At 40.3% G+C, this 16,275-nt stretch overlaps 1 protein-coding gene across 4 annotated transcripts in view; it reads right to left on the reverse strand.

The window, feature by feature from the left end:
- LOC145978691 (uncharacterized) overlaps positions 1–16,275 on the reverse strand; it is a 450,589-nt gene that overhangs the window by 111,441 nt on the left and 322,873 nt on the right. Inside the window, exon 1 of one of the 4 annotated variants that reach the window (XM_083111477.1) lies at positions 8,910–8,935. The exons of the other annotated variants lie outside the window; for them this stretch is intronic. Coding sequence (XP_082967603.1) covers positions 8,910–8,920 — 11 coding nt within the window. The 5' untranslated portion in view covers positions 8,921–8,935. Of the gene's footprint in view, positions 1–8,909; positions 8,936–16,275 lie in introns of those variants that run through there. 4 annotated transcript variants of the gene reach the window in all.

The raw sequence follows: 16,275 nt of genomic DNA on the forward strand, positions 1-16,275 counted from the left end.
GCAAAATCGGAAACATGTGTTAGTGTGACAATCCATATTGTGTTTAGTTGCACAACTCAAAACCTTGATTGTGAATATCATGAAATCTGCACACAATATTTTGGTATTTTTTTTTTTTTTTTTTTACATATTATGAATTACAGAGGTAGGTTTTAAAAAAATTAGTTTATTGGTTAACATTATAAATAATAACATTTTAAAATTCAATTTACTTCGATATTATAAGTATTTAAAATAATGTCACAAACCTGAAGGAACATAGCGTACAATAAAAACTGTCTCTATGGCCGATCGCGTTCAGTGCTAGACTCACGACCTCGCAACCAAAAGTTCGGGGTTCGAGTCTCAGTATGGGCAGTGGTGTTACTTTGCTAGTGTCAATTCATCAACTTTGCGTATTATTCATTCGTCACCATCGCGATAAGTCGAACGTGACAATGTGAATAAAAAAATACAAAAAATATTTGTTTTTTGTTCACATAGGTTCGATGGGACTGAAGCTACCGTGGAATGAGTCTCCGCCGGGGATCGAATCCAGAATCCTTTGATTACAAGAACGTTATCGGAGAGAAATAACCATGCTAATACGAAAGAAAGGTTAATCACCCTCCCCCATCCAACGTGGCGGAAAGTCAGAACTGACCTTTTTGCTAACAATGCCAATTAGGGAAACCGGTATGGCGGGGAAGGGGGCAGCACGTGTCACGTTCGCTGTCCACTTCAACACGGAGAACCGAACCGGAAACGCCTCGGAGTTTCACCGGCTTCCGGTCAGCATCTGGTATGTATATTTTAGAGGCCAAGGGCGTGAAAACAGAAAAACATGTCCAAACAAGCAAGTTTACGCTGACCTCGTTTTCACCAGAAACGAACGACGCAAAATACGGAATCTGCAAAACGGCCACCGCCAGCGTGCAAAGCCCAGCGAAAGCACAGGAGGTTCCCGTGCGACATTTTTGCTCGAAAAGAAAGCTGACCAGGTCACTGATACAACACGAACTCTACCAAGATCTCGTCGCCGTAAAAACCTATAACATTTAATTGAAATCTCTATTTTGGCTTGCTCTCTAACGGGACCAGGAGGGAGAGAGAGAGAGAGAGAGAGAGAGAGAGAGAGAGAGAGAGAGAGAGAGAGAGAGAGAGAGAGAGAGAGAGAGAGAGAGAGAGAGAGAGAGAGAGAGAGAGAGAGAGAGAGAGAGAGAGAGAGAGAGAGAGAGAGAGAGAGAGAGAGAGAGAGAGAGAGAGAGAGAGAGATAGAGAGAGAGAGAGAGAGAGATAGAGAGATATGCAGTTTCAATGTCTTGGCTGGTCACTATCAAGTATCAATGAAGCACATGTGTAGTGAATTGAGTAGCAAATATCTGCACATGCACGTTAACCCAAAGCTGAAGGACTGACCCTGTGATGTCACTTAGTTAAAGCCCGCCCTCCCAATTAAAAAAAAATAGATTTATACTAACTGATCACTATAGTTGGAAAACCATTACCTTTTGGTGGAAAGAATAGTATTGAAACTGGACACGTTTAAATAACTTGTGTAGAAGGGGGTGGGTGGGGCATATAAAAAAATATGCAAATTCCACATAATAATCGCGATTTAAACCTGCGTAACCATTTTATAAGGAACCCACAATTCAACATCACTTTCCCGCATTAAACCCCTGTAACTGCGTACTGCAAGCCAACGAGGTTTTGGCGCCTAAACCTACGACCATGATAATCCTCTATGGGGTCGAGTTGTCCTTATGCCGTGCTGAGTGCCTCTTTACAGCCTCAGCTTCTAGTGACGTCACCTAATGCAGTTCAAATGTGCCAAATGAGCGAGCAATCGAGCCCGCAGCTTGCAACACTCGTCATTGCAGGCTTGTTTACTTGACTCGTGCACTTGTTCACTTCTTTGAAATCATAGAAGACGAAAGTCAGCCATTTGTAATTTGTAGTTCTTGTATTGTGTGTAAGAATTGTGTGGCATGGCATAAAAACCGAGTGAGGAAGCTTGCACGAACCATTCGGGAGCTCGCATTGATTCAACACATCTTAGAGATATAGAGAACACGTGCACTGGTCCTGAATTTCTCGCAACTAACTTGTTCGGAATGATTATCTGCAGCCCTACTTGTCTGCGTACCCCGGTACTTCACGTTCACATGCTTCGGTGATGAGTATTTCATGGGCTGAAACAGGTTTTCGCGACTTTGAAATCATCGGTTGCCCTTCAAGTCACACTGTCGCACTTTCTCTTCATCATATCCTCCCACCGCTAACGCACATAATCAACTACGCACTCTGCACGGGCAGTTTCCCTGATTCTTGGAAGGAGGCAACGGTAATTCCCATCCCTAAAAAACAGAACCCGGTTTCTGTGAATGACTTGCGGCCCATCAGCATTCTGCCGGTGCTTTCAAAAATCATCGAAAAAATTGCAAATGATCAAATTCGAAAGCATATTGACAAACTTCATATCCTTCCCCGGCAGTAATCCGGTTCTCGCCCTCACCATAGCACACAAACGGCGCTCTTAAAAGTAACAGACGACATTTTTAAATCGATGGATCAATCTAACGTAACGCTACTGGTGTTGCTCGACATTAGCAAGGCCTTTGACTCTATACCGCATAAGCTCCTTCTGGCCAAGCTTCATTATTATAAATTCTCGCCGACTGCACTTAAATGGTTGGAAACTTATCTCAGCGGAAGAAAACAGCGGGTTAAGACAGGGGAGCTATCTTTTCCACTTCACGTACGAGCTGGGGTGCCTCAGGGCTCGATCCTTGGTCCGCTGCTATTCCCGCTCTCGGCCGCTGATTTAGTCAAGTCTGTGAAAATATGCAACGTTCACTGTTATGCTGACAACACTCAGTTGTATATATCCACACGCATATCAAAATTGCAGGTCGCGGTCGCACATTTAAACCAAGATTTGAAGAACATAAGCGATTGGTGCGCTTCAAATGGGTTAGTAATAAATTCAAACAAATCATATTTACAATTATCGGAACAGGCAGTCTCTTGAAACATATTGGCATCAATGAATGCGAAATAATTCTTCACACACAGCGTATTAAATTTTCTGAAACAGTAAAAAACCTAGGACTGATCATGAACCAGCGGCTCGATTGGTCTGAGCACGTGATACAACAATGTGGCAAGGCGTATTCGATATTAAAAGCCTCATCTTCTGGTAGACTTCCTCTCTCCTAAGATAAAATTAAACCTAGTGCAGTCTCTTTTATCTTCCCCCTATTTGACTATTGTGATGTCGTTTACGGACTAAGAATAACAAAAAAGCTTGCAATAAAAATACAGAAAAGTTCAAAACGCATGCATTAGATATGTATATAGAACAAAAAAGTGTGAACATATTCTCCCTGTGCTTAATGAGCACGGAATCCTTTCCATGGCACGACGGAGAAAACTGCACTTGTTTTGTACACTGCACAACATAATTAATAGCAGGAGCCCAAACTACCTCTTTTTTAAATTAAACTTCAGAAGCAAAATTCACTCGCATTCAACCAGAAACGCTGCCAGTTTCAGCTTACCTCGTTTCAGAACCTCAGCTTATCAGGACTCTTTCAGTTACGCAGCACCCAAAGCCTGGAATGCACTACCAAACCTAACCAAAAATCGAAACTTCAGACGTTTTCGCGATATGCTCCGTGAATCACTGATAAACGATCAGAAGCTGGGTACATCAACTTATGAATAATGATAAATACTGTGAGTTGCCAGAATTTATTTTTTTCTTACTATCAACTTTCTCGACTTCAGTTACTTTATTATCTAATTCACTGCTAATATTGTTCCAATGTATATGATTTTATTCCTATTGTATTTTATTGTACTTTCTTGATCAATTTCTTTGTAACCTGAATTTCATTTTAATTTTTAATTTTTTTCTGTTCTATTGTACGAGATTTTATTCCTATTGTATTTTATTGTACTTTCTTGTTCATTTTCTTTGTAATCTTGAATTTTATTTTATTTTTATTTTAATCTGTACTTTTTGGGGTTAGGTGGTAGACCAGCAACAGCTGAACCTCGCCCAGCAATAAATTTAATTCAATTCAATTCAAACGGAAGTAAAGAAACAGTCAACTCTTCAATCACAAGATGGCGCCAAATGCTTCCATTTTTATTGTCTTTGGATTATTATTGACTTTCAAGGAAGTAACGAGGAACTTGGTTTTGAGGTTAAACCCCCGAAATAATTTAGAAACAGCATTGTTAATAATAAAGAACTTATTTTATTATACATCATAATATTTACAAAAGTTATACATTTCTCGACTACAAATTGGACAGGAATGTTATGAAAGTTAGTTGATTGCATCGTGTTGTAATGTAAACGTTGTGGAATTTATTCAAGTTTCTGAAAATCCACGAGCTCTCGTGCAGAATATAAAGTTTTCGCAAGTCCATACTAAGGATGGGCAAATCCGGATTGTGAATGTCTTTTTCTCTGCACATGCAAATTCTAGTGAGCAATTTGAATTGACAGTTGCGAATGCGCTCCTGTACATATGAGCAATGTTTTGGAGAGTTTGTGACCATATCGCTCCCTGTCTGGCAATTGCACAGGTTCTTGTGGAACGATGAAAAGTATGAGGTATTGCTCACCCTCACGAGACAAGACTTTCACCCAGCGTTGTGAAAGATAGAGGAATTTTAAATAAATTCAATTCCGGTCCAGGAGAGAAAATCAGCAGACGTAAATGGGTTCTGGACCGTGAAGAACTTCTTTCATGTTTCAAGTATTTCAATTCGGTCCAGGAACCTTCTTTTCCCGGATCAACCTAAATACGGTCCATTAACTTTTTTCAATGAAACAAAACTCAACTTGGACCGATTCTAAATTGTGCGAGGCAAAACAGGTTCCGTCCCTATTGCGGAATCCAATAGAACCCATTAGAATTTATGTTTTCCTTGCTTTCACCCTAAAGTCTTCGGAGGGTGGGGTCTGTCCTCATGAGAGTCGCGCTGCGAACACCTCTGGCATCGTGTCACCTCGGTCAGTTGTTCGCGCATGCGCGGTGAAAACTTGTTTATAAACTGCAGAAGCCCATGACACTTTTCTCTACTGTGTGAAACCTACGTGTATGGTGTCTCCTGTGGCTTCGGTAACTCGAACGGGTGACCTATTTAAACAACAACTTCTCTTCCACGTAGTACACCATGGGTTGCATTTGTTGCGGGCTAACGAGGCTCTGGCGTCTGCAGTCACAGCCAGGATAATCCAGTGTGGGGGTTTGTGATTGTCCCTCTGTCTCATCACCATCGTCGCGATTAGCTTTAAATTGTAGAAGAGCGACGTAATCAAACTTATAGTGCACGTGTTTTGTGCTGTCCATTCGTGTTCTTGATTATCCTTTCATCAACTTCATCCTATCATCATTCATCATCTGTGCAATTAGCCAAAAGTGACAGAAAAGCCAAGTAAAATAAACCAACCAATCAATCATGTATGCAAAGTAAAACATAGCAAGTTGAAACAATGTTGCCAACCTGCATCTATAATCGCCAATATTCATAAAGAATCTGTATTCTTCTCATTGGAGGAATGATACTAAGAAATCAGTTACTAATGTACCGCGTACGTGCCTTAGATAACTGAACACATGCTTTCTAAAAACCCAATGCCAGAGTACAAATTACACACCGCTCGCTTCAACTCCAAAAACTACCAGCTTGAAACCCAGCACTTGCATTCATCTGCATAAGGGAATTGTCGTAAAAACTAGCTTTAAGCGGCACAAACCCTGCTCCGCCAGCAGTATAATGGTTCCACTCTCGTTCTAAGCCATGTCCGATCTACTTTATAAGAGCACTTACGGTAGTTAAGCCGATAAGAAATCGCTGCCTCTTCCCTTTCGATTACAATGTTTTCTTTCCTCTTGTCTGCTGCGTTGCCGTCACGTGCGCCAAACCCACGCGAGGCCCGGATGGTCACTAATTTCCTTCCAGACTGGACATCAATTTGGTTGCAGGACTTCCACCCCTCTTACCACATATTCTGGTTCTTCGATTCCCATGCGTTTTAACCTAGCAATGAATAAGCTTCACTCCATTATCATGAAAAGAGGATTTTTGGTATTAACCGATTCCATAAACACATTCGTACGCTTTCAGTGAGATGTTATAGGTGAGTGACTCATCGCACCAAACTCAAACACCATCATGGAAGTAGTTCCCTGGCTTACAGGGGCGCCGCGAAGTGTTCCAATATTTTCACTGAAATGATATGATTGTTCCAAATATGTGCTTATTTAGTAGGCTACATTTTTACATGTAAAATGTTTCTGAATTTGAAATACGAGGGGAGGCTTATAAGTATTGAGCCTTACCCAGACAAAAATAGCTGGGAGGCTGAAATTTGCAGGGTGTACTGGTCAATTCTTCTATATGTAATGGTGCAAAAATAGACTTTCTATAATTTTAACATCCCTTTGTTTTTCAGGTCAAAAAGTAACCACTCATTTGCAGCATTAGTTGCCTAATGAACACTCAAAATCCTTGTCCCTTTAGGTGTTATTTTCAGATGGGGGAACAGATGATAGTAAGATGGAACCAGGTCAGGCAAGTAGGGTGGATGTTGTAACACTTGAAAGCCTAAGGAAGTCAGTGTCGCCATTGTTTCACTAGCGGTGTGTGGCGAGGCATTGTCATGCAACAGGACAGCTTTTCTGGAGGTGCTGCAATTTTCACTTTGAACCTGAAAAACAAAGGGAAGTTAAAATCATAGAAAGTCTATTTTTACAGCATCACATATAGAAGAATTGACCAGTACACCCTGCAAATGTGCCTACATTCGGACTTAGGCGCCGCGGGAAAAATTTTGTAACAATAAAAGCGCCGTGAAATGAAGAAGTTTGGGTACCCCTGCTCTAGAATGCAGCTGCAACCGAAGGTGAAGAGTAAAGGGGCTTTCATACCGAAGCGACACACAGCCTTCAGAAACAAATGCTACGTTTCATACCGAAGTTACACGACAAGCAGCTTGCGTCACTCATTATATTTTAGTCATTTTTCAACATCGTACATCGTATCGCCTCGTTGTGTTGATAGCGCATCGTTTGACAATTCTCACATAGGTGTCAACGTCTCTTCCAGTTTCGCCCAGTACCGAATAACTTGTTTTATTGACCCAAGTGATAACACGCGCCAGAACGGAAGTACCGTTTCGCCCAGAGGGAATTTTTAAAAGATGGTTTGAATGTGAAGGGAAATGTGAAAGTAAAAATCCAAATATTCAGGTGTGGCTTCCATAGGGGAGCCTTGTCGCATTGTTTAATGCATTAATAACAGAAATACAGATACATGTACATAAGAATACACAGTACAAACACAATATCAACAATAGAATTAGCCAGTGAGGTTAGGTTAGGTTATATTATGTATCCACGTGGCTCTACACGATTGGGAATTTTTACTTTCAAAATTCCCTCTGGGCGAAACGGTACTTCCGTTCTGGCGCGGGTTACAACTTGGGCGAATAAAACAAGATCTTCGGTACTGGGCGAAACGGGCATGAATCAGGTGTGAAACCCTTTATTACTTGTTGCTTGGATACCAACCCTAACCAATCAATTCGAACTTTCGAACCGGAGAGAAAACAAAAGCTGCATGTGCCGCTTGTCGCTCGGACTGGGTAGTTCTCAATACTGTGCATCGTGTCGCCTTGGTTTGTTGTTCGCGGACGTGCGGTTAATCTTTTCCTTTAGACTGAAGGAGCTCCTGCAAATTTCAACAATTTGAACGAAGGCTTGTCCGGTCTGTCACGCCACTACGGTGAGAAACGTTGCTGTTGATTGGCTCGTTCCCAAGCGGCATGTGTCTCTTCGGTCTGAAAGCTTTCTAAGAGACGATCTCGTGCTAAGATCACCGCTGCAAGAAGTCACTTTGTAAACAAGTTGAGCAAGGTTCAAGTTTGCATTTGTAGCTCTTTTTTTTCCATCCTCCATTTCTACCGGCAACCATGCATTATAAAGGAGTAACAACACGATAGAAGGGCTTTCACTGTTCTACATCTTCCAGAGCAGGAATTTGTAAGCAGCTGGAATTCACTGAAGGACGCCTTCGATTCTAGAGGAGACAGATCCAGGGCTTTTGTCCATTGGTTTCAATCAATCAAAAACGTTTGGTTGGATTGCACCATACACGAAAATGCACGGTAGTCCTCATTTGTTTTAACTGCTTCTGGTGAGCGATAATTTCTCTTCAACATTAACATATTCATGGGCGCTAGTAGAGTCAGATTATTTTCATAACTCCTCCAGCTGACAGCGCGAGTCCAGTTAGTGAGCCTATCAAGAGTCCAGAGCGCGAGCAACAGGGATAGCGATAGGTGCTGGGTAGAGATGAAGCCAGCAGCTCGTTTGTTGATTGGCTGCTCCGGGACTTATGACTCGCTCCAAAGCTGCCAATGCAAAACAGCCAGAGATGTTACGAAAGTAATCTCACTCGTTCCTTTGAATTCCGTACAGCATTTTATTCACCCATTTAATTAAATACGTTGGCGATCAACGGAAATCCACGTTTAAAAAAAGGTAAAGGGTTCCCCTGTGCTTAGCACCACGCCATGAAGGCGTATAGGGGGTGTGGGGGTAACGCCCCACACTTTCTTGATCCGGTCGAGAATGGAAGTGATGTGATCAGCATCACGCCCCTGACCGCCTTTACCCCCCACTGTTTCCCCCAGGAAACCATGTCATTCGACGCTGGGTGGGCGCCAGACCCGCTTCCAAAGTTAGAAAAGTTCCCGGATTTGAACCGGCCGGGGATCAAACCCGGGACCTTTAGCATGGTAGTCAGACGCGTTACCGACTGAGCCACGGCGGCCAATACGGAAATCCACGTTTCCCTAACAAACCTTTGTCTATTGCGAAAATCATTACTGATCTTGTACTTACCGATGCGACATCCTATGTGCTATATTAACACACTTGGGGGCTGAGCAGAAAATACTTTCATCTGTAAGTGTGCAGGAGGTCCACCGGAATACTCAACTCTGAAACTAAACTGCTTTCAACGCCGCAGCGTGCTCGTGTAGTTCTTGCTCGACAAGATAACTCCAACAAGGCTATTCCATTCAAGTTACGTCACACCGTGAAACAACAAATGCTGCTACCCTCAATTAGGTACAGCTACGGCGAAAAGGGAATCTCAAATCGAGTGTGGAAATTCTTTGTTTTACACAACTTTTCTGTCAGTTTTGGTTAATTGCGAAGAATTGTGATAAGATTAAATCGATGACACGACACACACACATGGACAGTACACAACAAAAGCTCTACAGGATTATACTGGCTGTCAGTTCAGGCGCCATACCCTCGTTAGTCTTCAAAAGTATGCAGCCAAGCGATGATTCATTCAATTAGGTTACTTTACGTCGCTTTTCCGTCACTTTTGGCCAATCGCGACGATGGGTTTGAATGGTGATATGAGAAAAGTAGACCATCGTAATACATTAATGAAAGTCAGCCCAGCGTCGTTTATGTAGGAGCATAAATGGGAAACTTATTTAAATCTTCCACCCAGGAATCGAAGCAAAGTTCTCTTTGTGGGAGGTAGTCGCCCTTCGGACTGCTACTTGTACTTCTTTAAGATAATGGCAACGAAGAAAAATGCTCGACCATTACAAAGGCAACGTTTGAGACTGGGTCTCGTGCCCTCGCTGTTCAAACACAGATTTCGCTAGCGTATACCCCCAGACGGATTGTCAAACGGTCGGCTATATTGCACTGAATCTGCCGAAACTTCGAACAACAATCCTTTAACACAGTGGTTCTCAAACTGTGGTACGCGTACCGACAGGGGTGCATGAACTACTTGAAGGGAGTACGCATGGTTTTCATCCAAGGTGTACCTAAAAAAACAAATACCGAAATATATTAAATTTGGAGCCGAATCTCCGCTTGAAAGTTTCAAGTGCACAACCAGACATCGAGAAACTGTCAGGCTATACAGGCATAACTTTCTCACTAGAAACTCGGAGGATTTAGAATAAAAACTCCAAAATTGTGCTTGGGAATTTATTTGCAAACTCATTCTTGTTCTTTACTCTTTTTCAATAACTCTGGAAAAACATGTGAAAATTAAAGTTTTCTTATACACTTCTTAGCATACATGTGTTTAACATTTTTATTTTTGTAACTATATCATAAAGATTGCAAACGTAAGAACACCCAATAAAATAATAAACGTAGGATTGTAATGTGTGTTGACCATCTTCCCACATACAGCCCGAATGTCATTTTGCTATATTGCAGATACACGCCTCCAACATATCAAAGACCAATCAGGCAGCCAAAAAAATTTCCCCAAACCCCACTATTCGGAGAAACCTTATGGTAGGGGTACATTAGACGCTTTGTTACGACTGAAGGCAACAATGAGAAAAAAGTTTGAGAACACTACTCGAACATACTAAAACTGACCAATCACCATAACTGCACGACATTTCGGAATGAAACCTAACCACCATAATTGCATGACATTTTGGACTGAAACCTATCAAATAGTACCTCATGGCCTGTCTGGCTGTACGAGACAACAATCAATCTAATGTGATCTATCGATACCTCAAGCATGAACATCCAACCCATTCCATAATTAGAGATATTGCAAATACTAGTTTAACGCCACATAAATAACTTTAGTGCCTCATCCGCCTGTCTACAAAAATAAATAATTTAAAATGCCGGACTTAGCACCATCTGTCGGTGCGTTTGGCAATCTTCGTTGTACACTTTCAACGAAATTTTTCGAATGGGAAAATGCATTTAAATTTAATGAAATGCGTCATGGAAAAGGTCATAAATTTTCCAGTGTGGGTACACTTGGACATTTCTGATTATGTAGTCTGAATACGGAAGTACATCGTATCATCAGTAAAAATACCCAACGTGAAATCCACATTGATATACACGAGCAGTATTAACGTTTGAGAAAAATCTTTAAAATAATAGCTTCAGGTTCAAGCAAGCAAGTCCTACACATAATTTTCACCAAGGAAAAAAACAAATCATGTGACATGTATGGGAAAACTTCCCAAAAGAAAATTCCTGCTCCTAAACTCCAGGTTTCATTTTTTCCAGTTCGTACACACAAGGCAAGTCTTTTCCGAAAGCGAGTGGCAACATTGTTTATTTGCCTCCAGAATGTAGACTGGTCACTGGCCACGAGCAAGAATGCAGTGCCTGATGGGGAAAAAAATGAAGTAGCGGTATCTTCTCCCCCTCCCTCTTTCGGGTTCTTTGGAATGGTGGCCATTTGATACAGCGTTGCCACTCTTAACCTTCCAATCTAACAACACATCAGATGGGGTTCAACCAGGGATTACTATGTATTTACATAGCATTTCCCACCTCTTCAGGTTAGGGTTTGAACTTGGAACCTCTGGGTCGCAGCCAAAGGTGACTGCAGGGTTTTTCTCGAAGGGGATGGGGGGACAGAGTAAGATGTCATATTATCCATCAGTCATAGAAACTTTATTATATTATTATTAGTATTGCTATTATTAGTATTACTTTACAAAGCACACAATTCGAAATACTTTGGTGTTGCATAAAAGTTCAGACTAGGGTCTACTATTGCCGGCCGATCGCGCTACGATACCAGGGGTTCCAGGTTCGAATCCCGGCCTGGGCATGGATGTTTGCGAGTGTCCATCAATTTCATATCATCACTCATTCCAATCGTCGCAAATTAGCGAAAAGTGGCACAAAAAGCGAAGCAAAATAAAGAAAATCAATCAATATAATTTACTATTTAGATAGAAACTGGATTTACATTGCTTCCTTTCCGTAAATATCTATTAGTTTGTTGATGAACAGTTCTCTCTATCAAACAGGCAGTTAATCTATTCTCCAGCGTAAAAATAAAAGTAATAATTCAAAATGAGAGGAGCCAATTATCATGAGATCCCCACTTTTCGTAATCCCGAACAGCCAAGAAATTCCAAAGGACTGAGGTTAATTCTTGATATTTTTTGCACTAAAAGTGTCTGAAATTTCTTTAACAGTTTTTTTTTAATTATTATTATTCCAGAGTACAAAAATGTAGATTCGAAAATTTGGACATGGGCAGGAAGTTTGAGATTTTTTTCACTCCTGGACGTCAGCATTATTAATGTCTTTCTCGATCCCCCAAAATGTTCCGTCCCGCACATCTCTAGTTACGGCAGTCAACATGATCCTGTCTTTTGTAAAAACATTCGTTATTTTGTTGGAAAAGGCAGTTAAATGGTGTAACTGAAGCCTGTAAATCGCAGAAAACAATATAATTTGTAATAAAATATCGCTACAATCTCACCATTCGAATTACATTAACATTTTCCAGATACCTCAGGGGGCAAGTGGCCCCTCCCCCCAGGGCCTGCGCATTACGCCCCCTATTCCACCATGGAGTTCGGCCGAGATAGAATGAGAGAAAAACAAAAAGCACAAAGGGAGACAAAGAGACATACAAAAAGTGACCAACAGAGAAACAGACTAAAGAAAGAAAAAATCAATTTGAGAAAATACCAAAACCATAAAGTTGTATCGTCATGCTTTTTGACTTGCACGAAAGCGTTTACAATGGAGTTTCACGGTGCTATATTGCATGTAAGATTATCTGACCTTTTAGAAAAGTTTGGCCAAAATGGAGGTAGAACCATCCCGTACCTCCCACCCCCTTCTTACAACGCCAATGAGAGTTCATTGTATCAAATTCCGAGATCATTCCCGAACCTTGTATCGAACAGTAAAATTTCGTTCCAACGGCTTGGCAACGCTGGATATTCGTTTTTCCAACTCTCAACGTAGGCGGAAACGGCGGCAAACGAGATGAGTATCAAGACAAGAATGCAATTCCGCTGTGTGTACCGAATAACAAAACTAACAAAATGGAGAAGCTCCTTTTTCGATTCTCTCGAACAGATGGAGCAGACTACCTCAAATGTTAATGGATAAACAATGCAAGCTTTTCTCATACAAAGCAACAGCGAACTCTATACGAAAGTTGTGGTCTAATACACGTTCAACCAGGGTGATATTTGAAGGGAATTGTTCCTCTGATTACTAATTTATGTCATTCGGGGGAGAAAGACCACATATAAATAATGTCCAGATACTTTTAAGAGTAGTTCGGGAAGCGTTTAACGACAGAAGTGTTGGCAATCCACATTCCCAATGGCAGGTCAGTCAATTAAAAAATCATACTTAGAGCCTGGATTTTAAAAAAAATGTATTAACTTAGGTTATATGTGCACAAATAAATATAATATAATGAAATACGTAACATATTTTTGCTCTTGTTAAACTAAATGTGTTTGCAAACATTGAAAACTATTTTTAAAGTGGCATTGTATTGCTATTTTTTTGTACAGACGAGAAAAAAATAATTTTACCCAGCATTTGTGACGAAGTGTGTGCATAACACATGACAGGTCATCGGTGTACTTTATATTTTTGGTCCTTTAAGATCGCGCTGTGAATTGTAACGAACATTTACAGAGAATTGAACTTTTAAAAAAGTAAACAAAATATAATGCCAAAACAAAAAAAAATACTCCGAAACAAAGCCAAAATATGCCCAGAATAAAATTAAAGAATGTCAAAAATAAAAAAAAAATATGCCAAGAATGAAAAATGATAACTATTAAAACAAAAGAAAAGCAAAAATGCGAAAAACGAACAAGAATGGACGAAACAAATGGGGGAAAAAGTATGGAGATATAGGAACAAAAAGCGGAGAAAAAAATCAGACAAAGAGAAAGCTATGAACACAATCTGTTATTCAACGCCTTGTACGTGCTATATGCCACATCAATAATTTCCAGTCATTGTCCCCTCGCAAGAACACCTCAGTGTTGACGTCATATGCAATTTGCATTGTTTAAAGACGACCTCGTAATAATTAACCCACTCCTTGCTCTTATTTTGCAGAACCAAAGAGACTAGTGAAGTCAACGCACTTTAAATTACCCCTGCCCTACCTCGTCCACCCCACAAGCAGTGTTGCCACAATGTGAACAAAATTTCCCTTTTCTGCGCAATCAACCTACAGTAATATTATGTACGATTGCCTGAGAAGGGAAATAACAGAAAATGAAGTTTATCGATTCAAATTGTACGTTTCGCGAAAAACATTCAAAATATCGAGATATTTATGAGAGTTGTTACCTCCTTAGGTTTGTATTAAAATGCTTTTACAATAATAATAATTAAATAATAGGAAGGTATTATTGTTCCCAGTTCCAATATAAATTGTTTTTGTGGTGGGAATAAATTACACGACAACCGAGACAATGTAATATGCGAGCCTAATATCTTCAGTCTCCCCTGAAATTTTGATATTTTTCATAAAACTCACCTTTCCCATTTAAATATAAAATTCTACTCAAATTTCTCTTCAATGAGAGAAATTTCCCTGGATGTGGCAACACTGCCCGCAAGAAAGCCTCGCCTAGCTAAACATCCGACAAGTGAATGGGCAGCAGGCACTGCGTTCGCTCTTTAGACATCACGTAACGGTGTCTGTGGCATCTGGCTTTTTGTCAACTGAAAGGAATCTGTGACACGACAAAATGTTATGAACTGCAACAGGAAGAGTCACGTGCCCATACCACACAGCATGGCAGTTGTAAAGTAAAGGATACTTCAGAAAAACAAGCACGCATTCTACAGGCTTGGCTGTCGTAAACACAAGCAAAATTATTGCAGAAAGGCCCAGAACTGAAGGACAGGTTGTAATTGCTTGTTTGGACGGCCTGCGAACTCAAGAAGACTACACGTAACTGCACTTCTGCTTTTGTGTAATAGCAAAAGAACTGTAGGCTCTAACAACATAGTTAACCTGGATAAGTCTGCCTATACCAAATAATATCAAGCAACACAAATGCACCAAATCGTGGTTGGTGCACTTTGACACAGGTAAGACCAGAGATGGATACAAATTATCCGACACGTTTCGGATGCAACGGATAATTCGGATATCCAAACAATTTGGAGATATCCGGATATCCAAACAATTGGGATATCCTGATAGTACAGATATCCGGATATCCAAACAATTGGGATATCCTGATAGTACAGATATCCGGATATCCAAACAATTGGGATATCCTGATAGTACAGATATCCGGATATCCAAACAATTGGGATATCCTGATAGTACAGATATCCGGATATCCAAACAATTGGGATATCCTGATAGTACAGATATCCGGATATCCAAACAATTGGGATATCTGGATAGTACAGATATCCGGATATCCAAACAATTGGGATATCTGGATAGTACAGATATCCGGATATCCAAACAATTGGGATATCTGGATAGTACAGATATCCGGATATCCAAACAATTGGGATATCTGGATAGTACAGATATCCGGATATCCAAACAATTGGGATATCTACATAGTACAGGTATCCGAATAATCCAAGAACCTAACTTTGGAGGGGGCAGAATCGAAATTTGGGCTTAACTTAGGGGAGGGGTGGCAGAATCAAAAAATTCTACCCTATAAAAATAGCGTCAACGTTACATTTTGCGAAATAAAAAAAAACATTACTTCTTATGGCTCAGGAAGTTAATGAAAATGTAATTTTAATAAAATTGAAAATTTGGGGGGTGGGGTCAAGCCAGGTTAAGCCTTTGTTTAAGCAAGTAATTTTGGTAGATTTGAAATGATATCATATCATATTTAGTTATTTAGCGTCGCTTTTCTGTCTGATTAATTGGAATATTCCGGAGTCTGAAATGGAACATGCCAATGAAGATAAGCACTTAACGAAATTAACTTAATGATATTAACCAGAGAGAACTTAACTAAAAGATTCCATTACATCCAGTAGTTGGCATCTAAATTTAAACCAAATTTTATATTTGTCACCAAGCCTAGACATAACCGAACTAGTGCTGTCTATGGTTATGTTAAAAAATTTATACACTAATATTAAATTTCAAGGTTACATATTAATGTACACATGAAGTTTAAACAAATAGAAAGCTATTTACAGTAAAATAACCGGTATCGACAATTTGGCAACGTGTAGAATCGCGATCTCACAGATTCCCGTTACAATGATGGACAATTTGCAATGGCTTATTTCGAAAACGTTGGGAATTTTGAAGCAGCCGAATACGACATTCTTTGAATGTTTTCGAGGTTTTCTGATAATGCCATGACACGACGATGCAGAGAAGATTCTTGAATCTGCGTGCTTGCAACCTTGGCCGACCACGAAGCGCTAACGTTGAGTAATGATTGCCTGGCAATGTTTTAAG

The sequence above is a fragment of the Lepisma saccharinum genome, chromosome 25, assembly GCF_977018435.1.
Source record: "Lepisma saccharinum chromosome 25, izLepSacc3.1, whole genome shotgun sequence".
Lineage (NCBI taxonomy): Eukaryota > Metazoa > Arthropoda > Insecta > Zygentoma > Lepismatidae > Lepisma > Lepisma saccharinum.